Source organism: Juglans regia, chromosome 6 (genome assembly GCF_001411555.2).
Source record: "Juglans regia cultivar Chandler chromosome 6, Walnut 2.0, whole genome shotgun sequence".
NCBI lineage: Eukaryota > Viridiplantae > Streptophyta > Magnoliopsida > Fagales > Juglandaceae > Juglans > Juglans regia.
In genome coordinates this window covers 4,288,320-4,300,184 of record NC_049906.1, presented here as the reverse complement: position 1 = coordinate 4,300,184, position 11,865 = coordinate 4,288,320, and the positions used below count along the sequence as shown (strand labels likewise).

The 11,865-nt window shown below is 35.9% G+C and overlaps 1 protein-coding gene across 2 annotated transcripts; it reads left to right on the top strand.

Moving 5' to 3' along the window:
* Positions 1-5,908: 5,908 nt before the first annotated feature.
* Positions 5,909-10,562, top strand: LOC109018049 (cyclin-A1-1-like). Of its 2 annotated transcripts, XR_004801672.1 has the most exons (12): positions 5,909-6,229; positions 7,321-7,705; positions 7,805-7,941; positions 8,031-8,123; positions 8,245-8,378; positions 8,651-8,726; positions 8,818-8,894; positions 8,981-9,014; positions 9,365-9,514; positions 9,613-9,747; positions 10,205-10,343; positions 10,397-10,562. XR_004801672.1 is itself a non-coding variant. In XM_019000240.2 (11 exons), the coding sequence occupies exons 1-11, from the start codon at positions 6,032-6,034 to the stop codon at positions 10,265-10,267; spliced, it is 1,482 nt and encodes a 493-aa protein (XP_018855785.2). In that variant the 5' UTR covers positions 5,909-6,031; the 3' UTR covers positions 10,268-10,562. The 2 variants fall into 2 exon arrangements, 1 of the variants encoding a protein (XP_018855785.2); XM_019000240.2 differs by having other exon boundaries at positions 10,205-10,562.
* Positions 10,563-11,865: the final 1,303 nt, after the last annotated feature.

Sequence of the window (11,865 nt, the reverse complement as noted above, 5' to 3'; positions counted from 1 at the left end):
ATTGGTAAGGCTCTTCATACTTCTGCTCCTAATAATAATAGTGAATGGATAATTGATTCTGGAGCTACAGATCACATGACCTTTGACAATAACCACATTCAGTGGATGAAACCCTCTAAACGACTTATAGTGTCCACAGCTAATGGTACTCCCTCTCCTGTGGTTGGAGAAGGTTCAATTACTCTTACTGAAAATTTGAATTTGGATCCTGTTCTGGTCGTTCCTGCCCTCAACCAGAACTTATTGTTTGTTGCTCACATAACCCTTGCTTTGCATTGTATTGTGTTTTTTTGCCTAATCTCTGTGTTTTTAAGGATATTCGGACTCGAAAGACAATTGGTTATGGTACTAGAAGGGAAAACTCTATTATCTTGATCTAATGCCGGCAAGCTCCATTTAGTTGGCTCAAGTTTTTTTGGTTGATAAGTCTGATAAACGTCAGCATTCAGAAATCTGGTTGTGGCATCGGCGCTTAGGTCATGCATCTTTTGGATATTTAAAAAAATTATTTCCAAAGTTCTTTGCTCAATCAATTGTTTCAGATTTCAAATGTGACATTTGTGAACTAGCTAAAAGTCATCGCGTTTCTTTTCCAATCAGTATCAATAAGAGTCCAATTCTGTTTATGGTTATTCACTGTAATGTAAAGGGTCCAGCAAATACCTCTTCTCTTAGTAGTGCACGTTGGTTTGTTTCATTTGTTGATGATCACACTTGTATGATTTGGGTTTGTTTAAGGAACTCAATGAATGAAGTTAGTTCATTGTTCCAACAATTTCACAAGATGATAGTCACTCAGTATCAATCTAATATACAGGTTCTCCACACTGATAATGGTGGAGAGTTTGTTAGTCAAGACCTGAAGCAGTACCTGGACTTACATGGCATTGCTCATCAGATGACTTGCCCCTACTCCCCTCAACAAAATGGGGTTGTAGAGTGCAAGAATCGTCATCTTCTTGAAGTTGTACATGCCTCCTTATTTGGACCTCACATCCCTACCAGTTACTAGGGCGAAGCCATCACCATTGCAGCCTACCTCATTAGTCGTGTACGTTTCAGTCCACTACAGTTTCAAACCCCCTTTAACGTTCTTCATGAGGTTATAAGTGTTCCTATTGTGCCGAATCTGTCACCCAGAGTTTCTGAGTGTGTAGCCTTTGTGCATATTCACAAACCCTTGAGAAATATGTTGGAACCTCAAGCTCTCCGATGTATATTTGTTGGTTATGTCTCACATCAAAAAGGCTATCGGTGTTATCACCCGCATTCTCAAAAGCTGTATGTTACCCTTGACGTTGTATCTCACGAGGATGATATGTATTATTTTGTCCCCGAGTCTCCACTTTAAAGGGAGTGTAGAAATGAATTGTAGACTCTCAATCACCCCTTGGACACCTTGGATTTTATAAGTAGTGACAAATTGGTTACAATTGGTGAATGTCCAAGTGGTGGCAACTTGGATAACACTCGTGAATGTTCAGATGAGACAAATGAGGACATTTTAGAGGATGAGAACAGTCAGGATCGGCCATCTTCCCGTTTTCATGATGTACCAATTGACCAATTGCTCTCTCAAGCCGATTCCATGTTTAAGCCTCAAGTAAATTCTGAACCCCACCTAAAAGTGCTACCTGATCAAGCCACAAGATGAATACCTAAAGTTAACTATGAACTTGTTCTTAACTCCAAACCCAGGTATCCCATAAGCAACTATGTGTCTTACCGTATATTGTTAAAGGAAAGTGAAGCATTTATGAATCAATTATCTGTTGTATCTATTCCTAGTAATGTGCAGGAGACCTTGAAAGATCCTAGATAGAGGGAAGTGATGAATGAAGAAATGAAGTCCCTCCAAAAGAACTCAACGTGGAAAGTTGTAGACTTACCTAAAGGGAAGGCACCTATCTGTTGTAGGTGGATCTTCACCATTAAATACAAAGCTGATGGAACCATCGAATGGTTCAAAGCAAGACTCGCCGCCAAGGGATATACTCAAACCTATGGAATTGATATATGTAGACATTCGCATCGGTGACCAAAATTAATACTGTTCATATTCTACTCTCTCTGGCGGCGAATCTTGACTGCCTTTGCACCAGTTTGATGTAAAGGCTAGTCAAGAAGAGCTATATATGGAGATCTCCAAGAATAGGTATATATGGAGCTGCCTCTTGGATGTAATATGCAGATTAAAGGAAGCAAACAAGTTTGTAAATTGAGAAAGTCCCTATAGGGTTTGAAGCAGTCCCCTAGGGCTTGGTTTGGAAGGTTCACGAGTTTTTTGAAGTCTATTAGATACAGGCAAAGTAACTCAAATCATACTCTCTTCTTGAAGCATAATAAAGAACATATCATAGGTCTTATTCTGTAGGTTGATGATATGATTGTGACTGGAAATGACCCTCAAGAAAGGAAGGCATTGCAGGATCATCTTGCCCATGAGTTTGAGATGAAATATCTTGGTTAGTTGAAGTATTTCCATGGAATTGAAGTGTCAAGATCAAAGAAAGGTATTTTCCTGTCTCAAAGGAAATATGCCTTAGATCTATTGAATGAAACTAGTATGACAACATGTAGCCCAACTAGCACCCCTATGGAAGAAAATATAAAACTAGGTACGCATCCAAATCAAGTTTCTGCTAACAAGGAACACTATCAGATACTAGTTGAGAAATTAATGTATCTTGCACATACTCGGCCTGACTTAGCTTATGTTCTAAGTGTTATTAGTCAATTCATGCACTCCCCAGGTGAAGAACATATGAATGACATCATTTGTATCTTGCGCTACTTGAAGTCAGCTCCAGGAAAGGGAATTCTATTTACAAAAGGGGACAACCTGGATATTAAAGGCTATACCGATGTTGATTGGGCTATGTCAATAGAAGATAGACGTTTTACATCTGGATATTTCACATTTGTAGGTGGGATTCTAGTTACTTGGCGAAGTAAAAACCAAGAGGTAGTAGTAGCTAGATCTAGTCTTGAAGCCGAATACAAGGGAATGGCTAAGGTAGTATGCAAATTATTGTGGGTCAGAAATCTAATGCAAGATTTACATATTAACCAGACCAGTCTTATGAATACTGCGATAACAAGGCACCATGTGATATTGCCCATAATCCAGTTCAACATGATCCAACTAAGCATGTTGAGGTTGATAGGCACTTTATCAAGGAGAAACTGGAAGCAAAGCTTATTGAAATGGCTCATGTTCGATCTCAAGACCAGTTTGCTAATGTGTTGATCAAGGCAGTGTCAAGCCAAGCGTTTAAAAACTGTCTTGGCAAGTTGGACATGAGCGATATCTATGCACCAACTTGAGGGGGAGTGTGGACAACTGGCGTAATTATCTTCAAGCTGCTGCTTTACTGTCCAGACTCCATATTTGTCTATATTGTTAGCTGTACAAAATAGACTAGGATTCTTGTAATTGTTAGTTTGTATCTAGGTAATTATTGCTTTTCTAGATTAGTCTATCACGATCCTAAACTACAGTGGCTATTTAATGCCATCGTTTAGAAGAGAAAAGTATCAAAACTTCTTTTCGACTCTAGTGTTCCAGGATGTTACTAGATCGTCTACCCTATGATTCCACTCACTTCTATTATCGACTCTCTAATCCCCTCACTCCTTAAAGGTGTTCCATTATTCTTCCAATGCAATGACAAAACTGTCAACTATGTATTTAAACTTTGGCAAGCTCCAATACTTACTTTTCTCTCAAACTCACAAAACCTATCTCAAACATTTTTCCTTAGCTGCACTTTTTTGTGTGTAAATATTATCTTTAGAGTGACCTAATACATTTTTAACATTGAAATCACAACCCATCCCCAAAATAATGGTGTTCAAAGTAAAACTAATACTAAAACTAAAAAACAATGAAGGTGTTATAAGCAATGCGTGCAGAAGATAACCCTAAGAACTGGTTGGCGATGGCAAGCGTGGTGGTACCAAGTTGGTTTGAACTTGGATGGATGTTTGAATTATTGATTTGTAAGTGATTAAATTTGCCTTGTCGTAGGTTCTTTAAGGTGTCTATTTTCCTTGTAGGCAAACAAAATTAGTCTCTGTACTTTTGTAATAGGACTTAGGGTACCATTTCTTTTTCAAATTTCAATTTAGTGGAATCACTTCTCTAATTCAGAGTTTGACCTCTTAATGCCAAAAAATAATACAACAAGTTGGAACGGGATAAAGAGTCATTCCTAATCCTGGTCCATTGAGGTAGTCCAAGACTAGATGAGGCAGTTCGAAGCCCACGATGATGGTCTAGAGTGGTGGTATAGTACTTGTACGTACATCCATAGCAGTAAATAGAAAATAAATACAAGAAATATAAATAGAGATTGACACATACAGATTTACGTGGCTCGGCATAAGGCCTACGTCCACGGGTCAGTTGGAGGGTAAATCCACTATAATATAATTATTTTATAGTCTCTTGTGGTCTCTTATTTATGTCTGTACAATAGAGGTCAGAGATATTTTTTTAAGATAAAATCCTCTCTCTGGAGCTCTCGTCCTCAAGTTGAAGATGATTGCTCTGTTCTCTTCTTCCCCCCTTTTAGTCGTCTAGAAGAAGTCTATTTTATTCTGGCCCTGTTAGTAGTAGGTGAGGAAGTAAGTTTTTTCTCACTCATCTCTTGCGTGTCTCATTTGCTTTATCTCATTGTTCTCTCTTTCCCGTCACCTCCTTGTTTTCCCTGTGACACTTGCTTTTCTTTATTCCCTCTTTATCTTTTTCCTTTTACTTCTTGATGGTGCCCCTTTGGGTTAGGCTTGGGATGCCTTCGGGGCCAGAGGATTTTACCCCCTATCAGGACCCATTATAATTCTTGTCCAAACTCTAAAGTTTAGAGTGAGAAAGATAGATATATACAATATGCTCCATAATATGTATAACTATTTTTAACTATCCAAATGAGTTTTTTTAGCAATATTATATACTAATTTAGCAACACTTATCATATTCCAAGAATTAGTTCAATTAAGCGCCTCCTTCCCTCTCTCCCTCTCTCTTCTCTTTCTCTTTCTAAAAAAAATTGTGGGTTCTAGATCTGATTTTCAAAATGTATCTGATCATGAATGTAAGTTTTTCTTATGAATAAATGATGACAGTTTTCCTTAAAAAAAAAAAAAAAACCATTTCAATTGGGACATTAAAGGCAAAAGTTTTGGGGTCTCATTTCTTTTGAAACCCCTATACTTATTGAGTATTCATTTAAATACTATATAAATATTATAGTTTCATTTTATATATCCCTCTTATGTTTTAGATCTTGAAGTTTGAATAAAAACTCCTTTGCTTGACTCAAAGAAAGAATTTTAAATTCAATCATATCTAGTTATAGAAAGATTATTTATTTATTTGATATAGAGATATTGTTTAAATAGGAAAATTTAATTTATAAGATTTAAATTTTAAAATTTATTTTTTAAATTAAATTATAACTCGTAATTATTTTAATATGTATATGCTCTGAAAATGATTTTTCATATCACTCATCGGAACATAAATGGTTATAATGATTGTATATGAAAATTTGTTGGAGTACTTTTGGTATAAAGATATCGACTTCCCATGTATGACCGACCGGCTAGGGTACTCTGTGTGTGTATCTGTCCACAGATCCAATGACCGTTTGAATTCAAATTCGAAACTTTGAACCTAAAGCCCAGCCTGACGGTCCTGTGACCTTCCTAACAGTGACCGACGACTTAATCCTACGTGCCATCAACTCATTCGTCTGTGATGAATAACATAGCTCGCTTTAAACCCATGCAAGGACGTACACAGTCTGCGTATATGGGCCCCACCCTTTCCCCCCGCTCCCGTGAACATTTACCGAGTTGATCCAACGGCTAGCACTCTTCAATTCAAAATCATTCCAATAATAAATCACCCTCCCTTAACTCCTCGCTCTGATCTCTGATCCTCTGTCAAAGCTCTTGGGGTGGTTTAAGCTTGCTTTCTTGTTCTTGAGCTTCTTGGACTGGAGCTTTGAATTGGGTTCCGTGGAAAATGTCGACCCAGAATCGTCGTTCATCGTTTTCTTCCTCGACGTCTTCGTCACTGGCGAAGCGGAATGCGTCGTCTTCATCATCCGAGAATATGGGAAAGGCTACGTTGGCGAAGAAGCGAGCGCCACTCAGTAACCTGACTAATGTCAAGAACGTGGCTAACGTCTCTTCCCGGACCTCCGTCCCGTATTCTGCTTTGGTATTTACTGTCTTGATCTTTTCTTTTTTGTTCTGTTTGGGTGCTGAGAAAACGGTGTCAAAAACCATTAGAAATAAAGAAAATGTGGTGAAAAGAAATAGATATTGCAAAGAAGTTTGTAGCTTTCGTTATGATCAGTCATTATCTTTCAACGAGGTGGCATGTTTTTAGTTTATGGGGTTCTCGTCCGTTTACAAAACATGTTGCTTTTGATTTGTGGCCTTTTGCACATTAATTGTTTCTAAATATCTATGTTGGTCATAGTTCCTGTTCCGTGACTACTTTTTCTGTTTCGTAATGTTTTCCATTTCAAGAAATGGTCGCTGATCCATTAGGTTCTTAAGAAACTCTGAGGAAGTTGAGCAGAACACAACAATTGGACTTGGTTTGACAGAGTCTTTTGGCAACCAGAGCAGAACTGTACTCAGACAAAAAATTTGACTCTAATTCTTGACATTCATAAACAGTGCGTGCTTTTAGGAAATCAAAAGAGCCGTTTTTTAGAGCTGATTAGTACATTTCAGTTCGAAAATTAACTATCTTTAACTGGACTCTTTCTTTTCTTTTCTAAGTCTTGATTTTTCTTTATACTAAATTCTTATATTTCAGCCTCAATCTCGTTTGTTTTTATAAATAAGATGAGATGTGATGAGTTGAGATAAAAGTTGAAAGTTGAATAAAATATTATTAAAATATATTTTTAAATGTTATTTTTGTTTTGAGATTTGAAAAAGTTGAATTGTTTATTTTATTTTATATGAGAATTTTAAAAAGTTATAATAATTAGATAAAATGAGAAGAGATAAAAAGTTTTGTGAAAATGAACCATGTCTTGAATTACTTGCTTTGAATTGTACAAGTTTTTGCACCCACTAATGGCGGTGACTGATGTTGCATAACAAGAGCTATAATTATAGAAATCTTGGATTAAAGCCAAACCCATTGTAAGAATTTTTATTTGTGCGCGTGACTGATATTAATGCCATAAAACTCATTGAACTAATAATCTGTATCTCAGTTTTCATCCTGTCTTGGTATGTGGTAAATATGGTTCTAAACTTTATGATAAGCACTGTGCTTTTTATTTGAAGGTGTCATCCGCAAGTAAAATTGCCAAGGCAAAGAAGGGACCTCCTGCAAACATCGGTAGCACAGGACTCCCCAGGACCAATTTTCCTGCCTCCTTGAATCTTAAATCAACAGCAGTTGTTCCTTGTAGCAAGGTTACATCTTCGATCTCTAGAAGCGATGGAAATGTCCCCAACACTGTTGCCATTCCTGCACAGTTCAGCATGGATGTTTCTCCAAGTAAATCAGATGGACTTTCAGTTTCTATGGATGAATCAATGTCTACTTGTGATTCTTTCAAGAGTCCCGAAGTTGAATACATGGACAATAGTGATGTTCCAGCAGTTGATTCCATAGAAAGGAAGACATTCGGCAACCTCTACATTTCAGACCTCGAAGAAAAAATTGGTATTTAACTTCATCAAATAAATATACTTAAATTCATCTAATATTATAATTTCTTGTATCCTTGACTTCCTATTGTGGTTTATATTGATTTGCTTGCAGGGAATATTTGCAATAGAGATATCCTTGCAGCCATGGAAACAGATGATAAAATTGTTAATATTGATAAAAATTACATGGATCCACAGCTTTGTGCAACTTTTGCTTGTGATATTTACAAGCACTTGCGTGCGTCTGAGGTTTGTCTGTTAGTCTTAATACTAGTTTTTTCTTTTTCTTCGGCTATACCTTTTCTTCTTGTGATCTGTTTAATTCCTTGGACTTTTAGGCAAAGAAAAGGCCTTCCACAGACTTCATGGAGAGAGTCCAAAAGGACATCAATGCCAGCATGCGTGCAATACTGATTGATTGGCTAGTGGAGGTAATTCTTGCATACTAAAACTTGTACATATATAGTATGTGAGGATCACTTTCACTTGCTTTCAAAATGGGGTTTTTGGTATTTATCTTGTTGTTCTGAACCCCTATTTACCCAACTGCAGGTGGCTGAAGAGTACAGACTTGTACCTGACACATTATATTTGACTGTAAACTACATAGATCGGTATCTTTCAGGGAATGTGATGAATAGGCAACGGTTACAGTTACTTGGCGTCGCTTGCATGATGATTGCCTCGTAAGACTACATTTCCTCATGGTATTTTTTGGGAGAGAGAAAGAAATGTCGAGTGGATGCTACACAATATTTATTATTACCCGTTATAAATATTTCGGGCAGCATTAAATGTGTAATAAATAGTGTAGGATCTACTTGATACGTCTATCTCTTTCATTCTTATGACCCTCAAGATCGAACAAGAACTAAAATGAATCTTGATCTGTATTTAAATATGTGACAAATCATAACCTGTTGATGATATTAACAAGAAAAAAGTATGATATTGCCAGCAAATATGAGGAGATTTGTGCACCCCAAGTGGAAGAGTTCTGTTACATAACTGATAACACCTATTTCAAGGAAGAGGTTTGTGTCATATCCTCCTCTGGCTGCACTTCTCTTTCCTAGGTTGCCTTTTGCTTAAGCGGCATAAGCATTAGCATTTCATATGATGCAGGTTCTGCAAATGGAATCTGCTGTTTTGAATTTCTTGAAGTTCGAAATGACAGCCCCAACTACAAAATGTTTCTTAAGGTAAGGGCTAACTCGTGACTATTGACTATACCTATTTATTTCACATAAGTGCTGCTCCAATTAATGACTTTTGATTCATTGATTAGGCGATTTGTTCGTGCAGCACAAGGGATAAATGAGGTACCCACCTTGGGCTTGATTCACGGCTGTTTCCTTTATATATATATATATATATATATATATATATATGTCATTAGAGATTCTCTCAAATTGTTTGATTGAACTAGATGTTTCAAACTAAAGGGAGATAGACACATCATGTGGGTCTTACAGCATTTAGGAGCTGTTTGGACAGTGAGATGAGATGGTTTTAGATGGGTTTTAATGTTGTATCTATTTTATGCATTGGACTATCCAAGTTGGTCATGCAATTAGGAGATCTCAATTGATGTCAAAGCTGGCTATTGTTTGCAATTACCGTAACTGGAAACTTATATTCTTTTATGGTGTTTTTATCTGCCATTTCACAGGTTCCATCACTGCAGTTGGAGTGCTTAGCCAACTACATTGCGGAATTATCTCTGTTGGAGTACAACATGCTTTGTTATGCTCCATCACTTCTAGCTGCCTCGGCAATTTTCATGGCCAAATATATACTTTTCCCCTCTCAGAAACCATGGGTATGTATTTGTGTAACCATATAGATTATGTGGTCTATTTCTTCTTTTGAGGTTACTGTTTCATAAGATGGCTTAGTTTTCAATCTGTTTTGTTACAGAATTCCACCTTGCAGCATTACACAATTTACAAGCCTTCTGATCTGTGCAATTGTGTGAAAGATCTCCACCGCCTGTGCTGTGATAGCCATACTTCTAGTTTACCTGCTATCAAGGAGAAATACAGTCAACATAAGGTAAGCAAAAATGTATCCTACTCTCTCTCTCTCTCTCTCACACACACACACACACACACACACACCACACCCTTCATAACCCTGTTTTTTATTTTATTTTATTTTATTTATTTTATAAATACTGTTTTTCATCCTAAATTTTAGTATACTGCTACATCCACAAATGAATTACATAAAATAATCTCACAAATTGATGTGGTTTCATTTGATCTGTTAGCTCTACTTTATAATAAAAATTATTTTACAATCTGACGAATCAAATCAAGCCACATCAATTCGTGGGATTGTTTTTGTGTAATTCATTTGTGGCTAAGGTATTTTCTTAAATTTTGTAATCCTCAGTCACACTTGCTGATGTAGTACATTTTAAATGGTTATCTATTACTCCCTTTCAAGTTAATGATATATGAAATCAACAACTATATATTTAACTGATATGATGCTATTGCTTGCTCAGTACAAATATGTGGCGAAGAAGTATTGCCCCCCAACGATACCTGCAGAGTTTTTTCAGAATTAGAGTGAATAGAGAGACATGGATTACTCTCCAATACTCAGTTGGATGTAGTCTTTCTTCTTCAGATTAATGATTTTAGCCGCCAGTTGGTTCAAAGCAACGGAATTTCTTTTCCTTAGTTTTTTCACCCCCCCACCTGATGTGTAATAATGTTTTCTTAATTTCCTCGATACTTCCTATAGCTGATTCTGCACACGAATAGTTTCGTGCATGTCATATAGGAGTTTCAAACAGATCATTCTGCTGTTTCACTCAGAGCTCCTAAGCTTGTATGTATGAGATTGCTTCACATGATTTCTCAGTTTATCCCAGAGTTAAATCTCTCTCAAAAGCTACATCAACATTTACCTGCTGTTATCTACTAAGCTTTTATAAAGATCTTTGTTGAAGCTCAACAATATGTAAATAAAGCATATAAAACTTTAATAAAGAGAGGCAGAAATTTACATAGTTCGACAAAAAAAGATGGAGAATATAGGATTGGATGAAGGTTGAAGAAGAGATGCTTTCCTTCTAGAGAGAGAGAGAGCTCTACGTTGGCAGTGGTTTCCTCTTTTTTATAGCCTCTTTCATTTTTTAGAGTAGTCTTACTTACCTTAGTTTTATTTTTCATAATTGGGGGTTTCCAATAAGCTGGATCTAGATGTTCATTTTATATCCAAAAATCTTTGAATGTTTTCTTTAGGATATCTAACCAAGCTGAGATTTATGTTCTCTTGATAATGAGTTGCCTTGTTGAAAGTCCAACCATGCCTGCCATAATTTTGGAGGGAGTAGTTCATTTATTTATTAAATCCCTAGAGCTATATGATCATGAGGCCTTACCCAATTGTAGTCATGATAACTGATGTAGAGATTCCACGAAATTAAACTCATAAATCAATATGACTTCATGTAATACATTACATTTATTTTATAATAAAATTAATATTATACTCTAACAAATCACATCAAACTATATCAGTTTTTAAAATTACTTTAGTATAATCTTTTTGTAACTCAAGTTGACTGACTAGTATTTCTCTTAAACTAGTATAATCTACACAACATTCTTATATTTACTATTCACACAGCCTCCACACACTATATTTTTTTTATTTTTTATTTTTTATTTTTTATCAAATATTTAATATATGAATAATGAATAGAAGAATTAAATTAATTTTAAAAAAAATAAACTCAAAAAAATTTTAAAAAAATATGATATGTGAAGATTAGGAAGGTTTTATAGCATTGCTCCGTAATTAAACCCAACTTCTAAAGTGGTATGTATACATGACTTACTTTTAAACTGGTCGTACTGCATGAATGCATTTTTCAACCTAATTCCAAAGCTGTTGTAGAGAGGTTGACATCAAGAAAAACGAGGTTAGTTTGAGCAAGTAGAGGGTGGTTAACTAGATTCGTACTTCCAAGTAGCCTTGTTGTAATTCTAAGGGCAGGTTTGAGGGTGGGATGAGATATAAAATTCTCATCTCATCTCATCTCATCATTATACATTTTTTAAATCCTCATACAAAATATAATAAACAATTCAACTTTTTTAAATCTTAACACAATAATAATACTAAAATATAATATTTTAAATACTAAAATAAAAC